The sequence below is a fragment of the Thunnus albacares genome, chromosome 3 (assembly GCF_914725855.1).
Source record: "Thunnus albacares chromosome 3, fThuAlb1.1, whole genome shotgun sequence".
Classification (NCBI taxonomy): Eukaryota; Metazoa; Chordata; class Actinopteri; order Scombriformes; family Scombridae; genus Thunnus; species Thunnus albacares.
Genome location: NC_058108.1, coordinates 8,674,360 through 8,696,125, shown reverse-complemented (window position 1 = coordinate 8,696,125; position 21,766 = coordinate 8,674,360). Strand labels below are relative to the sequence as shown.

Sequence of the window (21,766 nt, the reverse complement as noted above, 5' to 3'; positions counted from 1 at the left end):
ACCCTTCCGCTTATTCTCCCTAGAGGTGTGTCAGGAACATGCATAGGTCCAAGCAGTAGCGAGCGTGATATTAATTAAGGTAGCCAACCTGTAGGTTCCTTTGTGCCCAGCTGTAGAGCATAAATCAGGCTTTTAACGAGGCTAAGGCCCTAAGATCTCAAACCGTGCTGGAATGCTACCTGCACAGCCATGCCAAAAATCTGTCTGGGTCTAGGGCTCCTATAGATCACTATGTTTATAAGGGGGGCTATAGCGACCTACCCTGGGGAAGAGAGGAGGGTGTGCTGAGCAGAGGAGCAAAAAAAAGGAGGGTGGCAAAAGGGGGGCAAGAGCTATTTCTATTGGGTCATCAGGTTTAAGTAAACGTGTGTTGTTGGTGTGGAAGTGGGAAAGTATGCATGTGTGTTGCATGCATGTATACAGTATGTGCTGCACCACAACTTATTCTCCTCTGTTTTAATGAGAAAAAATAATAAGATAGATAGAGTTTGGAGGAGATAAAGACTGAAGACAGAGAAGGAGGACAGCAGTAACAAGTAGAAACCTCTCCAGTGGGTCAGCTACAGAAATTATCAGCAAAAAAGCAACAATAAATTCCTTTTCTCTCACTCATGACATAGTTAATACATGTCATAGAGAAAGCTTTAGACCTCGGAAAGAGTTGATGAGCAGGATATTTGAAGAAAGCCTGTGTGCCTTTGGTGACAGAAGGATTTATTCACAGACAGCTGCAGGACAGGACACACGCATGTACAGACTGACTGGCTGGCTGACTGTTTGACTGGTTGAGTCCATCTAAAAGCCATAGTTTCTGCACAGAAAGGGTCCGTGAACTCAGACATTCCACAACAGGCAGTGGCAAGACACGCTTACACACACACGACAAGTAGAGCCGATGCATGGGCATGATACAAGCACACACACATTTACACTCATAAGAACATACTTCGTAGCCACACAGAGAGGTCAGAACTGAAGCAATGTGTTGAACTGCACTGTAGTTTCATTTGCATTAAATAGTACAGCAGTACTTTACAATACTATGACTGCGCTCCCGGACAGCTTACCAGGTAACAAACCGTAGGCCTATATAAATAAGTCAGTGTGGAAGTGTGGAAATTTGGATTAATGGCTGATCAGGGGATGGGTAAAGCCGGTTTCTCAGACTGCACTCTGCAGCACCACCTGAGATTTATGGACCAGATGTTTGTGCCATTGCTTCTCTGACGGACTATAAAACTTCATTTACAGAAGGCAACAGTCTCAATGTAAAGCGTCACCAACCAGCTGAAATTTCGCTGCGTCTATGCAAATTTCAAATCATTTAAATATGTAATTCACAAACGGCTTTCATTATTGGGAATTCTTGTGCAACCCTGCAGTTTCTCTCTCTCTTTCCCTCCCTCTTTTTCTTTCTCTCTCTTTCTCTCTCTCTCTCTCACAGGAATGTAACTCAACTCCCTGCCAACATGAACTCAGGTTCTCAAGATCCACCCTGTCATTTTGAGAGGGGTAGACAACCCCTGACTGATGCAGGGGTCACTGGGGCATTGACCCCAGTGGACTGCTTGTATTGCATTCCGAGAAATGAACTTTGTAGGTTTGCATAAGGTCTAACTGTAAAGATCATATGTGCTCATTCCATACATGTCCAGCTGATATGGCGTGGGCCTACAGAAAATCCGGGGAGGGGAAAGTGCCTGAGATCGCTTTCTGGACGACCCGATGGCTATCTTGTTTACCTTTGACACTGCCGTGAAGAGAAATATAAAGACATAAAAATATATGTTTGCTTTTAAAACACATGGCCTTTATTGCTCTCGTCCAGTTTCATCACCTTTGCAGTGCACAGAGGGGTAGCTGATGAAAAGAGGAGTTAAAAGCAGTGAAAGAACAAGAATATTATCTGAAGAGGAAGGGGTGTAGTTGAAGGGTGTCAAGAATGGCGTAAAAGCTGTGGAGAGGAGGAGAAGAGAAAAACAAAAGAGTGGTGGACAACTTTACACTGCAGCACCCCATTCTAGATTACATTAGTGGCAGCTGCTTCCTTTGTGTGGTTTTATGGCCTGGCCCCAAGAAAAAGCTGCTAAAATTTCATTTAATCTGGTGCAGAAACTCAAGTGTCTGTCAGCCACTCAAACAAGGGGGCCTAAAAGCACCATGCTCTCAGATAACTGAGGCAAAATAACGCTAATAATATCTCTCTCCATGGCCATACAGGCAGACATTTTGTGTAACCAAAGAGGGCTTGCCTGTGCCGCCGGTGCATGGGAAACTGGCCCACTCTGCAGTCCAGGGGCAGGCCCTTAATGGCGGGTGAGAGAGCCAGACAACGTCCCCCTTCTTCCCTCTTTCTCTCCCCCTTTATCTCCACCTCCTGTTCATCCTTCCAAGTCATTAGCTTATGTTAATCGCTAAAACTACCAAGAGTGACCCCCAATTTCATTTAGTATGCCACTATACTTAACACCAGATGATGACACAGCTGCTACAACTGATTTATTAAGATAAAATAATTGTATGACTGAGCCTATATTTTGTGCTAATTTGTATTACTTGTCCATATCCTCAGACTTTGACACGTATAGTGTCTGATGAGATAAAAATTCAATCCTCATACATTTTTCCAATCGTCAGACAACTGCACTATGTTTAAATATGCTTTATAAGTTAACTCTGCAAATTCTGGACAAATTACTTTAACCAGCAACTTGACAACAAAATGAGCCAAAAAGTGAAAATGCTAGCATTATCCTATAAAAACAAATGCTATATGTCAACTGCTTACTCAACATCCTTCTCCTAAAGACCCAGATACCCAAAAGTAAACACAAAAAAGCCCCACAACATTTTGCTGGCTGTGTTAGCCTGACATAGGGATGGAGTTTTGACAGCAGTGGTAACTGACAGAAAGCAGCAGTACAGGCAGCGGTTAAGGGCAGCTTCCTTCCTGGGCTTTGGGTTTACAAAGAGACATGTCCACATATGTCCACATACATGGAGATGGGACTACTTTGGCAAGTGATGCCAATGCTGTAGCTTAAGGCAAGAGGAAGAGGAGGAAGAGACGCAAGGGGCCCCTTTCCTTCGACTACTAAGATAATATGATGGCAGGATTGGATGGGGGAGGAAGGGGTAACTGAGAAGAGTCAGGAAAAGGCCAAAGCACCAAGCAGAGATAGAGAGACAGAGGAAGTTATAACACCCCGTCCGGACCAGATCTGCTCTCCTTCAGTTCACATGGAGCACATCCCAGATAACAAAAGTAAGCTAGCGATTCTATATCCCACAGGAGCAGGTCTCACTTGCACACAGCTCATCCTCTCAGGTTTGGCTTAGGCTTAAGAGACTGACACTTCTATGTGAGGATAATAACAATGAAGTATGACCACCACATAAATGGAAGCAGTCAACAACTTTTCTCCTAGTCGAGTAAGATGGGCAGGTTTTTCTCTTCACACGTCATTTACACAGTTCTAAGAATTATTGTAATTCTAATGCATTTTTGCTTCTTATTGACCGAGTTGAGTTAGTGGCGTCTGTGCAGAGCAAAAGTGCTGAGAGGTGATGGGACCTTAGAGTTTGACTGTATAATATTGGTGCTTACATGAGAATCACTGGTAACTCTGCGGCTAAGAAAAATTGAATGACGTCAACTAACTTTAAAAGAATAGTTCGTTTTGGTAAACACACTTTTTCGCTCTCTTGCTTAGTCTGTGTTAGATGGTAAATATGAAGTTATGGCCAGCAGTCAGTTAGCTTAGCTTAGCATAAAAACTGGTAACGGGGAAACAGCTAGCCTGGCTCTGTCTAAAAGTTGTCCACATTGTATATCATTTGTTTAATCCAGTCAAAAACCAAAGACTTAAACCGACACATTGGAGCAGTTATGTAGTGGACTACATTTTGGCCAGGCGCAGTGACTTCCTGGAGTCTCCACTGGTTGCCTGGCAGCCTCACAGAGACAACAGTACCTTCTTTTAAATCTTTATGCTAAGCTAAGAGAAACTAGCTGCTGGCCGTAGCTTCATATTTGAAGCACAGACATTAGAGTTGTATCAATCTTTTCATTTAACTCACAGCAAGAAAGAAAATAAGTTTATTTTTCACAATGTCAAAACTTTTCCTTTATTCTTGTGCTTCTGGTCAGTTCTTTTAAAGTAACAAAAATAGAGAGCAGCGTGCAGAAAATTTGAGCCGATTTTAACTTGAATTGCTCAGAGGAGGTTATACAAAAGAGCACTTTGAATCTGTTGAGAACAACTTAATAAACATGCTGGCTAGGGGGAAAAATTCTAATGGACATAAAGTCTTACCTTTTCCATGTAGAACAGTGTTTACAAAAGCAACTAACTGAAGAAAAAAAAAAGGAGAAAAAGAAACATTCAAAGGAAAAGCAAGACAGAGACACAAATGAGTGCTAATGAAGGCATAGCAAGCTGGGGAGAGGGGGGCGGAAGAGATGGGCGAGGGCAAATTAACCTTTTTAATTGGAGAGTGGTAGCCCTCTTTGGACCCTGCAGTTGAATCCAGAGTGCTGACAGATGATGAGAGGGAAATGGCAGGCCTATTACAGGCAATCTGGCCCTGCAACTTGGCAGACCACAGCAGTACCAGAGCCTGGGGAGAACAGGGCATGTCCAGCATGGAAAGCACTCCCTGCCAGACCGCTCATTGGCAGAGAAGGGCTTGCCTCAATAAAGGTATAAATAGAGAATGGTTATCTTGGCACTTTGAACTATAGGGTAAAGGGTTGTCATAAGGGAGTCTGGTTTCTTGTCTGATAACAAAATACTACCTGGTCAAGAAAAAGGAGAAGGGCTTTGCTTTAATGAAAGACAGAGAGAACCAGTCTGACAGGTATGAGAGAGGAGAACGGCCAGAGAGGGAGGTGTGGAGGTGAAGAAACGCACACACAATTCACACACTATTTGGGTCCACATGAATTTGTACTCATGCACTTGCACACACCCATTTTCAAACCCAGTACATCTGCCCGGTGTTCACCAAGGAGCCAGATGCAAGAGAAAGACATCAGAGAGGATAACTTCCTGTCTGTCTGTGTGTCTGGATGCGAGAGCCATGTTTATGTCTGGGGATACAAGGAAAACAAACATCAAGGTCAGAGAAGCTGGAGTCTGTCCAAGCGATAGATAGCCCCTTCTTAACAGGGCTGCAGGCCTGTTTTAACATATGGCCCCAGGAGGACACCAAGATTTAGACAGAACCCTAAGGCAGGATTTCTTATTGAATATCAGGACCCTTAAAATCTCACAGCTATTTCCCAAGATGAGGACTTTTCACCACACATCTGAGAGACGAGCACAATTGACATCAGTAAAAGATCTGATCTGAAATACCACCTCCTGAAAATCTGTCTTCGCACATACATATCTCCAAACCCATTTCATGCCATGTTCTCTCCACTTAACGACAAACGTCTCATTTATTGTGTCACTGTCCAGCAGGCAGTTGGTGTAAACATAATCTTGACGCCTGGTCTTTAATGCTGACCCCATTAGCCAGACATACATGGACATCTCTAGGTCATCACCACTAAGACAAAGAATCACCAGTCCCTACCTCTGTTCTTCTCATACTCCCCTTCCCCCCTTTGTCTCTCTGTCAGTCCAGCTCTCAATCCACACCTTCTCCTTTGCTGTCTTTCTCTGCCTTTGTCCGTCTGTCTTGCATTATGTATTATAATGCATCTAGAACAAGGCACAGGCAACTTAGCAGACCACATTGGGTCGCTTTTAGTCACATTATGCAAACCCATCCAAGGAATGCTACATGGAAGTGTGTAAGTCCACAAAGTCCCACACTCTTCACATAAACGCCCATGTGCATGCACACACACACACACACACACACACACACACTCTCTCACTGTCAGCATCAGTGTCCTCTCTCTGCACCTCATGCTCACACACTCTCACTTGTAAATTTCTCCCTCACTCTCTCCGTCTTTGTATCTGTCTCTGTCCATAAACACGCACACACATACACACCAGACACATGGCCGAAGAGAGCAGACTACCATCTGGGAGTAGTGGCCGGCTTTGTCTGGGGGGGTGAAAGCGCCAACACGACCCCCCTTCAACACACACACACACACACACACATAAACCATACACACAACCCTTGCAACGGCCCCCGTCGCCCTCCCTATCCAACTGCTCTAAGTGTGAGAGCTCTTCTCATACAATCTGCGCATATACATATGCAAATTTGCAGGGGGGCATTATAAAAACAGCTATCATCACACACACACACACACACATACACACACACACACACACACCACACACACACACACACACAAGATATTTAGTTGGCTTCAGTGCCAAGAGTTTTGGAAAAGAAAACATGTTTCTGAGAAATAGAGCAAGAGCTGGAAGGCTGGAAGAAAAGAGCAAAGAAGAGGGAAGATGAAAAGAAGAACCTTCTTTATAAATAACAAATTAATGTGAGCATGTGTGAAATACATGCAAATGGGATTGCATGCATTTACATGGACACACACATAAACACATGCACACACAGACACGTAAACATACATTATCCATGTTTGCCCTGCAGCACGCATGTGATGAATTTATACATAAAAACTCACTCAAATCAGTCAGTGGCGACTCTTGACATGAGATGTATCACAACCGTCCTTAGATTTAACATCACATGTAGGCAGGAAGTCCTCACAGACAATCACCATGACGCACCGGACTTCAATACCTTAGTTTGGGGGATGTAAAAATGCTTTTACGTTTTTTTCATTTGATAATTATGCAAAATTGCTTAATACATCAGTGTTAAATAAAGAACTTTCCCCAAATAAGACAATCTAAAGTTAGGAACGCTTCCTGAAAAAGCATTTACTGCCGAGTTTTGATGCTTGACACTTTTAGATAATCATACTTTGATTCATGACCAAATTCAAAGAAAATTAATGAATTGAAGATATTTGATACGAGTTGAATCAGCTTCTACGCAGCTGCACTTGAACTTGAAGTCTTTTGTCTAGTGTCCATTAGTCATAATCAAAGACCACAAGGCCCTGAGCAAGGACAGAAAAAGACAAGAGCAAGGCAGAGAAAAAGACAGAAAAAGAGAAAGACAGACACCTGCAGCACCTGTCTGCTGAAAAGCGACACCTAATCCACTCCTATTCTTACGTAAACCACCTCATCATAGCTCCACACACAAAGTTTCACACTTTTCAACAAATCACTTTTCTCACCTCGGCGTTGCATTTAAGCGTCACAATTTCCTGCTAAAATCTGGGATTTTTATTTGATGTTTTAACTGTATGCGTCCACAACTGTCAGCATTAAAATCAATCAACAATGCAGTTCAGTCAAGACGACAGACAAGGAAAAGTGAATGCAAATTAAGAAATGCTACAGTCCTACGGAGATAAACTCTTGGTCCCTCGAATTCCTTAGATGTTCATGATGTGACAGAGCTTTCAGATCTGCCATCTCGAGGCAGGGTTTGTGTAAGAGCTGAAAGCATTTGAAGTGGAATAGTGAACAGCCTGCTCTCAAAACTCAAGGGACACATCCGAGTCGTAATTAGGAGAGGAGCTGCGTCTATATTTTATGGCATACACAGAGACAAACACATTCATAGACATGATTTCCATTACTGCCACATGTATTCATATATATATATATATGGATCCATGGATATATTCATGCATGTGAAGCTGACACACATAGAAGGTTTCTCGCCGACGCAGCACAACAGTCCATTATGTACATCTTCCATATCAAATTCTCCCCTCAGTTTTTACCGCTCTCATGTTTGCTGTAATGTTTTCAGTACACAATAGCAGCAGCGGTGTTAAGCTCATGTTGCCCCATCAAGAGGAAAGCACCAACAACAACCAAACACTTTTCCCTCCTCTTCCCACCCTGTTTACGACCGGATCCATTCGTCTCTCACTTTGTTCCCACGCTCCCTCGCTTCTTTTTTCTCTCCTCTGCATTGTCCTGTGCCCTCAGGTTAGAGGTTCTCTCTGTTTCCTCCTCTAAGCCTGAAAAACAGAAGAGGACGAGAGGAGAGAGCAGAGAGAGAGGAGGGCCAGGCAACCAGGCCTGTCCGTCTGCCTCCTTCGGCCTGGCTGGCTAACCGGTCTGAACTGGTTCTGACATAGGTGAACCAGAGACGTGTCCTTTTTCGCCTCTGGACAAAAAGGAACCACGGTGGCATTCCATCCACAGTCAGCAGGTACCAGGGAAGTGTACGTGTGTGTGTGAGCGAGTGCGTGTGTGTGTGTGTGTGCGCCTGTCTCCCAAGACCTTTGAGGCCTGGACCATTGCCAAGTTCATCTGTTAATGGACAGCTACTAGGAGAGCTGCCCCATCCCCCTCTTTCCCTCCTCTCTGTCTCTCCAGCAGCCATGCCTGCTCACGACCCCCCCTTAACCTCCCCAACCCCCAGCCAGGCCTGCCCAGATACAGGCCCTCACTCTCCCTCTCACTCCTCCTCCACTCCCTTTCTCTCCCATCCCCTGACAGCTATATCATTCCCTTTCTCCCTCTCCTCCTCCTCCTCCTCCTCCTCCTCACTGCCCCCCAAACACTCTGTGCTTCTCCTATTCAAGATAAACAGAGTGCTTCAAGTTCAGGGGACACCCTGGGACCCTTTAACAAAGCCATCTATCATGCTGTCTGCCTGAGACTCCTTTGGCCATACCGGGCTCTGCTGCTGCTGCTGCTGCTGCTGCTGCTGCTGCTGCTATGTCTCTCTCTCAATCTGTATGTGTGTGTGAGCGTGAACACACACTGGCTGGATGCAGACCAGCCAGCTAGCCCGCTAACATTGGCTAACTACTTGTTCTAGCTGATCCCGAGCTGGACAATTACCCCATTGTGTTTCTGGCCCCTCCTGGCCCCTCCAAGACCAGAGCAAAGACAGGCCCCCCACCCCACCCCTTTTGCCAGTGCACCCCCTCTCCTGTTAAAACGAGACAAACTCACGGCACGAAGGCACGCCATGGAGCGAAGAACAGCACGCACACGTAGATGCACTTTCTCTCCACACCTCAGAGACTGACTCCACTGACCCCTCTACGATTCCCCTGAAGTCAAACTGTGGGACGATTAACCAAACTGTCAACAGCTTAATAGTCTGGGAATAAGAGACTGACAGTAGACCTAGGAGCTGTGTATAAACACTATGGAGATTATGAATGGTACACGTGAGAGAGAGAGAAAGAAGAAAGAAGAGAAAAGGCCTGTTCACACAAGGATCCTGCAAAATCTATGAGTTCAATGGTCTAGACAGCATTTTCCATCTTTCAAACACAGGGCTGCTATATGGAAATATTCTGTGGCAGGTCTTTCCCCACATGATGTGGTATTCCATCCATTAGTTTTCTGCTAATTAGGGATGGCCGATGTTCAGATTAAACTTTATGGTCAGTCTGGAGGCTGTAGTTTGTGGTGTTGCTGAACTGTAATGTGTTAGAGAGGTGTTTCTGATAATTTGTCCACCCCATTTATATATCAGTGAGTGTAGACTAAATGTAACATGTAATTTACAGGTAAATAACTTCAATCATTACTGTAGTCTTACATGGAAAAACAACTCCAGCTCCTGTTCCCACATAACTCTGACGAGGACTACTGCCGGAATATTCACAAGTTAAAGTGTATGTAGTCAAAGGGCCAAAGAGAGAGTTTTTCCTGGCTAATAATTGTGACAAGAGCTGGCTAATCACCTCTTGACACCACAAGTTCACTCCAGGCATGGGAGAGGGACTAGCAGTCACGTCATGGTCACGCAAACACATTTTCTTTCTCTTGTTCTACCTCTTTCACTCCCTCTCTTCCTACTCTTGCTCCTAGTCCTTACAGCTCTTTGCCACAGCGGCAGCCCCAAAAGCCCAGCAGCTGCTGTCCTCTGCAGCCTTCGAGAGAGGGGGACCGGCCTGCCGGTTTTAGAGCGCTAAATTATCCATTAGATGTTATCAAGTTGTAGCAGGGCGATGCCATTCTGCTAGGAGCCATCAATCTTTCATAAGTCCCAGGCACGGTGTGCATTGGGATGCACTACCAGAACCTCCCTACCACTCCCAGTACACCACTAACCCCATCCAACTCGCTGGATTGCACGCAAACGCGGACATGTACACACAGTCAGGTGGACATCCACACACACAGTCAACAAATACACATGCTGACATAAATGCAGCCAGGTACACGCTCTTGCACTCAAGCTCTGCAGAAACAAGCTAGACGGAGCTTGTTTAAGGAACATCCAGTTCTACAATTCTTTGCCTTGTGTCTTTTATCCCTGTTTCCTCCCTGAACAAAGCAAACATTTTGGGCCAAGCATCAAAATTTACACTGCCTAAACCGTGTTTCACTACCTCTCAAACTAGCTTCCTCTGCACGCTCTCTCTTTTTTTCTCTCCTCCTCATCTCTCCCTCCCTCTCTCTGCTTCTTGCCGTGGCCTGGCAGGCAGGCAGGGCAGACATGTTCAGAATGCGCTCCGGTAATGGGCTAATCAAAAATGCAAAACAATTGGCAATTACCGCGCGGGGCCCTAATGGTCATTAGAATTTACAACAAGGTAATGAACTGAGAGTCAGCTCAGACCATGCATATTCATAAAGCAATCAGGCCTTTGAAGATTAAAGAAGCGCTTCAAATTTAAATGAGGGCGCCAGCATGTTATCAGTGAGATTCAGCCTGCAAAAGTAAAGGGTGCCTGGGACAGGAGTGTGCATTTATGAGCGTGTGTATGTGTGTGTGTCTGTGTGCGATGAAGGTTGGGGGTCAGTTTGGTGTGGAGAATGGAGTGGAGGTGGAAGTATGTGTGTGTGTGTGCGCATCCATGCATTAGTGGTCATAGAGTGTGTGTGTGTGTGTGTTGGACTCACTGGTGTGCCAGCTCGTGCCTGCAAGCTTTTGTGCATGAACAAAAGCAAACTACTGTACACCACCATATAGCCTAAAGTGATTCTAATAACCAAATTAACACTCTCTTAAAAATGAATGAAGGCCCTATCTTCTGATCATCATTTAAAAGTCGTGGGATTTGAATCTAAGATCAAATGTACAGTTAACTTGAGCTATTAGGAGGCAATGAGCTTTTGAACACAATACCCCCTGAGGAATACAGCAACCTATTAGTATACATTTACGAAATGGTGCAGCGGCAGACATGGTTTGCATGCACATGTACATGCTAAAGCACTCTAAGACTCTCTCTCTCACACACACACACACACACACAAACAGTGGGCTGTGAGTTTTCACAAGTGTAACGTCACAGACAGGGGGCCTCTCTGTCCTGTATCTCTCTGGTGCAGATAAGACTGGCGAGACACAGCTGTAGATGACCACCCACCCACATACAAAAGGTACAAATAGACTCACACACACACATGTATACATTATCACACACACCCACAAACACACACGGTCAGACAGACCAAGCCCAGTGCTGGGACTTGCAGCAAGACAGATAGTGGAGGAAGAAACACTAGAGAGACAGATAGTGGACAGGATCAGTGGGTTCAGACTAACATGACGCCCTCGTCACTGTGGCTCTCCCATGGCCTCAGCATTATCGTCATGGATGTGAGAAAGACAAAGCAATAGTCCTGTAGCTCCACAGCCTTAAACCCTACAGTCACAATATGAACAGCAGAGGTTGAGCTGACATGCTAAGTAGTGATACAGGATGTGATAATGCAATGCAGACTCTCAGAGACTTAAAATAATTTTCTGGATCAGTATCAGTCAGTGACCTAAATGACCTTTTTATTTACAATGAAAATTATCTTGTCAAAATCTCTGTTCCCATCATAACCCCAAAACTAACCTGCCTACTTCCTAAAATACCGCCTCTCTCCTTCTCGCTCTCATCTGCCACTTCCTGAGCTACAGCTGTATCAAAGACACTTTTTCTTCTCTGTTTCTGTTCTGTCTAAAAATAAAGTCATTAACCTGCAGGTGGTGAAGCCGGCGGCTGGCATGACAGGCCCTGACGCTGTCAAATGACCCCTGACCCTGAGATGTGACTGCCTGCCACGCTATTGACAGGACAGCGGCAGGACACGCTTATTTCTGAGGATACTTTTTCATTCCGCGTGACGTGGCTGTGGACAAACAAGGTTGTTTCTGTCGTATAGCTTCGTTTGACAGTAGGTAGAGGGGATAGAGAGGGAGGCTGTGTGTGTATGTGTGCGTGTGTGTTTGTGTTCATGTGTGTGTATGTGTGTGTGTGTGTCTTCTGGCTCGCTCTGCAGCCAAATCTGGGAGAGTGAGAATGAGCTCTAGAGTGGATGTTGGAAGCCTTTAAGAGGTGCAGACACGCTAATGTAGCCAAAACTTTGAGTTTCCAGTCCCTTGAGACAAACTACTGGAGCGATGCGTGGAGAGAGAGAGTGAGTGAGAGAGGGAGAGAAAGAGATAGAGAGACACAGAGGAAAGGAGAGGAGAGAGAGAGAGGGAGGGAGGGAGGGGGCTGAAATAAGGATCATATGTTTCTGACAGATCTCATCAACTCACAACACATCATGGGGCCTCTGCCACAACACATTTATTACAGACAAAACACAGGTTCTCAGGAGGGGGTTTACACTGTACATGTGTGTGTGACAGTGTGTGTGAGTGTGTGTGCGTGCATCTGTAAAGGGGTGGCGGGGGGGGGGGGGGCACACTGTTATGTTCATAAAACAGGTGTGTGTCTGTGTACATTTGTGGGTGGGTGCATGCGTTTGTGTGTGCCTCTTTTTGTGTGCATGTTTGTATTTGTGTGTGTCTGTGTGTGTGCATGCATACTTCAACTAGCCTCCACCTGAATGGCCTGAGGCTGTGGTACCAGGGTTGTTAGAAGACAAACAGAGACACAGGAAGCCCAAGCCAGGAGCCCCGAGGACAGCACACACACACACACACACACACTCTACTGCATACCTAACCTTATGTACACACACTCCCGCTGTCTGTCACACACGTACCCACCACCTCACCATAAGTTCTGCTTCCTGAACCCACAAAACATCACTTTAACACACATATACACCTCCTCTACCTCCCTCTTACACACACACACACACGTTTAGGCCCAGCCCGTCCCTCAGGGCCAGCGCTCTGTGCCAAGTCTGGCCTGGCATGGTCCACAGAGGGGTGTCCTCAGGCGAGGCTTGCCAAGTCAAAGACCCTTTCATGTTCAGCCTGCACGCCCAGGGTAGTAAAGCTTTAACAAACAGCCCGACACATACACACACACACACACACACACACACACTCTGTCTCACACACAGAAAGCTATAAACAGTTTAAGTGGTCAAAACCACACTCATACACACACGTGCACACATATGCACATACATTAGCTTAACGCCGTGTCCGCACTCGAGATGTAAACATCCACTACACTTCAGCACTTGAATGCAGCCAGAGCCACTAGCACTCAATCCAACAACAAAGGCTGACGAATCTCCACTGACAACATTTGTGGGTGTTTAGAGCTTGGCTTCGGAATACAAAAATGTCCTCTATGAAAAATTCATCCTAAAAACCATTCCCGTTCACCTTCATTAAAACTTAGTGGAGCCCACAGCCAAAAATAGGACCAATTTTATCAGAGCCCAGGGCAACTGTAGGATCAAATTAGAGTCCGTTTTTTCAGACAATGGAGTGTGTATGTTGAAAATATTAGCTGGTGTCCGATAATTATAATGGCATGCATCTGTGCCTTTTCAGTATCAATTAAAGTGATCACCGAAACAAAGGCACACACCGCATGTGAACTTTCAAAGCGACCCATATGCACGCGCGCGTACACACACATTGACCACAGGAAAAAGATATCACTACCAAGGAGCCTCTCGCCCCCCACCACTCACACACTCTCCAGGCACTGCCCAGCCCCCCAGTTCTGCCTGACAGATACCCAGTGTGTATATGTGTATGCTTATGAGGGAGGAAGGGAGGGAGTGGGGGGGGGGGGGGGGGGGGGGGGGGCTGGTGGTTTGGAGAAAGGTGGCACGGTGCCAATACAGAGCCTGCTAAATACCTTTGTCTCCACAACACACAGGGACAAACAGGACAGGCAAGCTGCTGCAGGAAGACACACTACAGCCTCAAGAAATACCGCTCCGTTGTTTGAATGTTTTCCTCCTCATAGAGAAAAAGGGGAAAGGTGGCTGCCGTAATTAACTCAGTATCGATTCAGAGTCCAGGTTACAATGGAGGCAGAGCGCTGGAAAGAGGCAGAAGTGTGAGATGGTGGTCGATTTGAGCGGCTACAATGGCCTCATTAACACACATGGCTACGCTGGTGAGAATGCAAGAGGTGCTAATGCTGGGATGGATAAATACAGGCTATAGTAATGTAGCAATATGAGCATAAGAATGTGACACCACACTCATGAAATGTTTTGAAGAGAAACGATATGTAAAAATACTAATTATGGTATATAGGACATGATAAAGCCTGTATACAGTTGTGTGGTTACGCATCCTAAATCATAACAATGAAAAGCATCTTACTCCAATTACTCAGTGTAGAAAGACCAAGCAATCCTTCATCACACTGATAACAGTCGCATTTAGTTCATGGAATAATGAATGTGAATGTAAATAAAAAACATGAATCTACATCACTAGTCTGCCTGTTTAATAGTGATCATATCTTGTGAAATAAATCCACTTTTACACTACACTGCAGCCACATAGTTTGTGTGAGAAACCGTCATCTGCTCTTTTTCTGGGCCATCCATAATCTGGAGACAAGCTAGGTTGTCCCTATGCATATCTTAAATTGTTTATCATGCAAATGATGGCACGCAGGCTGCTCTGCCCTCTCCTAACGGCCCTGGGCTCCAGACTGCAGACCCCAGCCCCAGCTGCAGCCATGAGACTCCCAGACGGCCTCAGCTGTCCCATAGACGGTGACAGAGAGGCACAGCTTCATCTCCAGCTCTCGGTGTATTACAGACAACAACACTCCCCCCCCTCTCTCGCTGCCCCCCCACCTCCAAGTTCAACCATCCTGGGCGTCAGCTCCCTTACGTCCAGCAGCTTCTTTCCTAAACCTAGCGCCAGCCGCTGCCTGTATAAGCTGCTATGCATCAGCATCAAATGACATTTCAAGAGACGGGTGGGGAGTGGAGGGGTCACATTCATTTGAGTGTATGCAGGGCGGCAGGATACAGTAAATCTATAAGAGTGTAACATGTAATACACTCTCCTAGAATAAACTGGACATGAATCCAGTGTGGCAGAGATATAGTGTGTAGGGACAGTATGCATTGAGATGCCTCATACCCATGTCAGCCTCTAACTGAGCGGGGTGAGAGAACATGGCAGCTAGCATATGGGGTATGGGGTGGCGCGCTGGCACTGCCAGTCTGGATCCATCAATCTTGGATACCGAAAACAGAGGTTTGGGGAGCGCTGGCTTTTACACACATGTGACTGATGTGTGGTCTATTTTGCACAGTGGCTGCAAAAATCTCTTGTTATCTGCTATCCTACTATCATAGAGTCATGTTTTCTTTCTCACCTCACACAGAGAGGTTTTAAACCCGTGGAAATGTTAGGGCAGGATTATAACACGATCAGAGGAGGTGTCACATTAAGATGCAGCCTCACTCCACGTACAACCAAATTAATTTATTTATTTTAAGCTATGCAAAGTCTCTGTTCCACAATGTCCAGAGACATAAGGCCTATAAATAAAGCTCCGCTCACAATGCTAGTGACCTTATGATATCATGTGAACTCCACTGCATGATGATCTAAATGAGCAAAGAAAAGCATGTTCGAACAGCTGACAAGGCCAAGAGGCATGTCGGATTTGTATGTGTGTGCGGATGTGTGTGTACATGCCCGTGTGCGTGTGTGTGTGTGCTCATACAGAGGGCAGATGTTTAACAAACTGCACACTAATGAACAGTGGTCATTCAGTATGACAGAGGGCTAACTAGCTAACAACAGATAACAGTAGTGCCTTTAAAATGCCATCTGCAAAGCTGCAGCGCTGACTAATACAGTACAGTAGTGCACATTGTTGAGCGCTTCTCTCCATGCATTTAGACTGAATTGGCTTCAAATTAAATCACAACTGCCCAGACAATCAGCCCAATCTGGCACATGATATTGGATCTGTGAAAGGAAATGAATAAACATTCAAATAGGTTATGCTGGTCGAAATCAAACCCCACTCTGTAAAACCAGTCATAAGGGACCCACGCTTGTTTGCACAGCGACTCATGTTTTCACTACAGCCTCATTTAGCCCCAGTGGACAACCAACAAACCGACCAGCCGCCTTAAGAAGTCCTTAATTACTCAAATCAAGAAAAACACTGACAATTAGTGGCTGTAGGATTCTTCAAATAAACGCTTCTTCCTTGACAGTTGAGCATAATTACATTCTTTTCTATCTCTTTTTAATTTTAGCATCAAAGTGAGCCTTTGCAGGCGCATATTTGAGGGAACAAGAGATATGGCGGTGTAATAAGCCAGTGAGGGATAGAGATACATCTCTCACCACCACATGAGAGAGAATGTTGGAGGCCACAGGATCTGAGCACATCTGTGATGCAGCAACAAACCACAAGAAACTGTTTTTCTTTCTTTTTTCATAATCTGTTTCTTTGTCTGTCTCTATGTGTGTCTTTTTTTACTGTCTGCAAATGTTTCCTTTTCTCACAATCATTTTCAGGACGGCTGGTCTTCATGTGGGTTCATGGCTCAACTGAAGGAGATTCACCGGTCTTAAATGCAGCAGCAGATATTTCACACCTGGTTATGCAGATTAGATACATCCCCACTACTAGAAGCAAAACCATGGAAATCTGAGAAAGCAATTGTTCCTGTTTGAAATGGACTCTCTATGAACCTTTGAAAGTGTGACCCACTCCACGCCTTTAGCTCTTAAGTCACATGACAAAAGACTCACTTCCCACATTTTCTTTTCCCTGCCTCATCTGTTTACTCTTGCATGGCAGCCATTTTAATCTCCCAGTATGTTTACCTGTGATATTCTCCTGCTTGGGGATTATTCCTTGCAAGGGTGCAGATAAACAATCCTCATCCTGCGGCGACACCTGAACAGCTACCTCTACGGGGTGACACACCCTCCTCGGGTGCTGATGGTGGGTCCGCGAGTGTGAGGAGGACGTGGAGAGTGGCGAGGCGAGAGGGGAGGACGGTGGCCTGTCCAGAGGTTTGTCCATACAGAGGCTCCCGTGGCACTGCCTCCGTTTGTGTTCAATGAACAGCAGGATGTCAGCCAGGGGGAAGCGAGAGTGGCACTGGCCGCAGGTCAGCAGGTCCTGGTCCCCTTTTAGGGGCTCGCCTTGAGCCACTCCCAGCCTGGGAGAGTCCTGAGAGTCTTCTTCTGGTAAAACACCTGACAGCGGCTCAGCTGGATGGGCAGACAAGAAAGAGGAATGTGAGATACAGTTCAGTGAGCAGTAGTGATTCTGTAGAGCTTATAAACAAATGTGCCAGTTATATAGAGAGGCAGTGGAAAGGCAAATTACTGAGTCTCGCATTGCTGCAACACATGAAGACACCTACAGGAATAAGGTCAGGTTGTAGAATGTGTACAAAATATTTTTAGAAAGAATGAAAGAAAGAAAGAGCACACAGACTACTTCGATAAGGACTGACATGTTCAGCTCGCAGGCAGCAGCCAAACGATTAAGTTGCTTGACCCTCTTTATTGTGCTGCCAATCTCGCTTTTTTAATGAACCTAACACCTCTGAGAATCAAAAAATAGATTCTAATTTGAGTTCAAGATGATTGGACCCCATTTCGTTAAAAGTGCTGGGATCTCGTGAACCAAGGTTAGACATTGAGGGGTTGGATGTGGAGTAGGTCCCTGAAGTACCGACAGAGTGAGAGAGAGCGAGAAGAGAGAAGAGAGAGAAAGGAGAGAGAGCATTTTAAAAGAAGTAATCTAGCCACATGGTAAACGACATTGGGCGCCCCGACTGGGATGTTGAGATAAGATGTGATGAATTCTTGCCGCCGGTTCAATCTTTAATTCCATGTCGGGTCAGACGAGAAGGTGGCGAGGGACTATGCAAGATAGGCCGTGTTACCTGTATGTTCAACTGCATTAAAGATGAGGGAATTCGCCGCTATTTTACAGGAGCTTATCTTAACCAGCTTATGCCATGGACATAGGCGAGGTGTGTGAAGCTGGGTTAGGTGGAAAGATTTTCTTCAAACCAAATAATCTCATTTTGATGCCAAGCAAGAGTGATGTGAATAACTTTGAAAACTAAAATATAATCCTTTTTTTTCCAGACATAATGACTGCACCAGAATTCAAAGTAGTTTAGGCCAGTGTTTCCCACTGGGCTACAGAAGTGGGTCTGTTTTACCAACAGGAAAATCATTAGGCCTCTTTGTTTGCCATTTTAGGCTATTATGACTCACTGCGGATCAATAATTTCATCCAAACTCACTCTCTGAAAAATTGCATGAGGTAAAAGGAAAAGCAGGCCTATATTACTTTCATTTTACTAGAACAATAAATATATGTAATTTAAATGTATCAAGCATATAAGCTGATTTCCTCTCTGCCTGTATAAAAATGTAATTAAGTGTTTTTAAAGGACAAGTGTTCCTTTGCTAGAAAACAGCTCATCACAAGCCCCCCCAAAATTATGCAAAGTGTGATTATGCCATCTTAAATATTTTTGTTGTACAAATAATTAATGTGAATTTAAACAAATAGAATTATTATGCAAAAATAAATGTAATTACAACTCAAATGTTCTCAATCAGAGCCCAAACTAGAAATTATATGACAAATGAAACCTCTTCTAGTGTTCAAAAACATAAAAGAAAATGTAGATATTTTCTGTAAACAGTTCCACACAAACAGGCCTTAAACTGTTTGTCTTTAAAACACTTTTCTTCTCTAATATTTAGGCATTAATTTCTACTTAAGCGATCCTCTGCATGCGCCTGGTCAGGCAGCGAAAGAACAGAGTCGAGTCAATTTTAGTTGCATAGCACATTTCATACACAGGTAAGCTCAATATGCTTTGCACTAAAACATTAAAAACATTAAACAAATTAGATAGAAAACACATATATAAAGTACTCCACATAAATAAAATAACCTTTCAGCCACCCATACAACACACACACACATACAGTACATAAAATATAGTTATTTACAACCCCTGTCCTATTCTTACTACAGCACTCGCACATGGACTACAACGCACACAAAGGCATACACACTGTTCACACACACGTACATGCACGCACGCACACACACGCACACACACACACACACACACACACACACACACACACACAAGCACACACACACACACTACCAAAAACCTGAGAGAAAAGCAATGTTTTAAGTCTGCTTTTTAAAAGAAAATACAGTTGCAGCAGCTCTCAAGTCATCAGGCAGTTTGTTCCAGAGAAAACCACTCTAGTGACTAAATGCACCTTCACTTGATTTATATTTAATTCTTGGTACAGTCAGGAGACACATGCTTGATGATCTGAGGAATCTGATTGGGCTACAGCCAGTGAGCAGGTCAGATATATATTTAGGGGCCATACCATTCGGGCCTTGTAAACAAGCAGTAATACTCTGAAATCAATTCTATACTGTACCGACAGCCAGTGAAGTGTTTTCAGTACAGGTGTAATGTGTTATATTTTCCTAGTCCCAGTTAGCACTCTGGCTGCAGCATTCTAAATGAGCTGGAGCCTCCCTATTGTCTTTTTGGGAAGTCCTGCAAAAAGGGCATTAAAGTAATCTAATCTGCTAGAGATGAAAGCATGGACCATTTTTTTCTGAGTCAGAGTGGGACAGGAAGCTCCTAAGTTTGGAAATGTTTTTTAAATGGTATAAAGCTGTCTAAAGTGGATCAAGTTCAAGTTCATAAGTGGCTCACAGGAGTACAATCATATTGCGCCCCCCACTGGCAAACCCATTGACAATAATCCCACAAATGAAGGCATACATGTTGCGAGAGCATAATTGGTTTCAACCGAAATGGGAGCAGCAGAATCACATTTACGTCAAAAACATTTAAGAGCAGAAGAAATGACACGAGCTCCTGATCTCCACCTAAAACTTAAATCATGATATCTGTATATTTGGAGGCGTATCCATGTTCTTTGACGCGCGCAAGAGTGCATTGATAAAGCAGATCCTGCTGCCATAAGACGAACGTTGGAAAAAAAAATTATCCTGCAAACATAAATGCATCTCGACTGCGCGAAAACCCCTGTCATTCAATCTGAATCAATGCCCTGCAATTTTATCACACACACGCGCGTAAAACGACTTTCCTCCTTTTCTCTCCCGTCGCGAAGCAGAGTATCGCGCACGGAGATTCCTGTGGATTCATGCAAATGTCTCTGTTAATGACACTGCATAACCCATCTCACGTTTAATATGCGGTGTTTAAAAAGCAGCTTTGAGGAATTTGTGGCACAGAAACTATCCCTTCTAGGTAACGCACACGAGGTCTCTGCGCTGTGGACAAGTGGGTATGTAAACACCACTTCCCTGTGACCAAACCAGCTCAAAGCTGTGTAAATAAATTTTTACAGCAAAATGAAGAATGTTGGCTGTTGTGGTAGAATAGCTTTACAGGATACACCTGAAAACTTCTCAGCGAATGGCAGCAGAAGACTCGGGCTGCCTTCATATAGGCAAAGGTCTCTGGCCATAAAGCCCATGCATGCCCTTTAATGGCGAAAGAAACCTTGAAGGCTACGTTATACAACACATTAACCAACACAAGTTGAAGCTCTCTGTCACGTTGTTTTAAAACTTTCACCAGCACATCCCAGAATCATTATAACCTGTAGTCTTGGTTATGCGATTTGTACTTTCACTCAGGACAGCGGTGGGTCCGTACGTGGCCGTAACCTACCTATTGAAATCCCCCAAGGAAGTTGCCCTATACGAAAAAACACAAGAGGTAGCATGTTCGGAGGGGGAAGGAGCAAAATTAAGTCAAAATGCGATTTATGTCCACTTACGCGAAAACTCCCGTTTGCTCAAGTGCTGGGGTTTGCCTTGCTTGCGGCGAGACATGTTGGTTTAGTGGCGGCTTTTCAGCTGAGTTCACATTGGGAAATCCGTTCCTACAAGGTAGACTCCAAATTGAAATATCTTCATTGAGGCGTCTGACATCCAAAAGAGAGAAAAAACAAAAGTGAACTGCAGATCATACAGAGGGTGAAGCGTAGCGCGCTACGGGCTGTGCGGAGCTCTTCATGACTTTTTCGCAAAGAGAGAGTGATGGGGGTACGGCGAAGCCCCCCCTGAGCTGCAAGTTCAAGTGCGGACGTGACGTTCCTGCGAACTTGAACGTCAGGAGATGGACGGACTGAGACAGGCAAAACATGGGCAGGGCGAAGCCGGCCAGTGGGAGGGGGACAAGCCATAGTAAAAACCAATGGACACTCATTATGGACTACCTATGGAAGGAGGGAAAAAAAAGAGAAGAGAGACCCTGAGGACACCAATGGACAGAGGGGATCAAGGGGGCTGGGCTAAGAGAGAGAGAGGGAGAGAGAGAGAGAGAGAGAGAGAGAGAGAGAGAGAGAGAGAGAGAGAGACTTGAGTTGTCCAAGGAAGTGGAGGAGCAGAAAGCGCGTGAACCAAAGAGCGCATACAGCAGGGGTGTGTTTATTTTCAGCCTGATATGAATATGCAGTGATTATGTAAATTTACAGTTTAGATTAGAGGCCTGTGGTTGCATATTTACACATGGGATAAAGTGGATGATTT

At 44.8% G+C, this 21,766-nt stretch overlaps 1 protein-coding gene across 1 annotated transcript in view; it reads right to left on the bottom strand.

The window, feature by feature from the left end:
- bcl11ab (BAF chromatin remodeling complex subunit BCL11A b) overlaps positions 1 to 21,528 on the bottom strand; it is a 34,033-nt gene extending 12,505 nt beyond the window's left edge. The window contains exons 1-2 of the mRNA XM_044347339.1: positions 21,013 to 21,528; positions 17,008 to 17,400 (exon numbers count right to left, since the gene is read on the bottom strand). Coding sequence (XP_044203274.1) covers positions 17,008 to 17,400; positions 21,013 to 21,067 — 448 coding nt within the window. The 5' untranslated portion in view covers positions 21,068 to 21,528. The remainder of the gene's footprint in view (positions 1 to 17,007; positions 17,401 to 21,012) is intronic.
- Between the last annotated feature and the right edge of the window lie 238 nt (positions 21,529 to 21,766).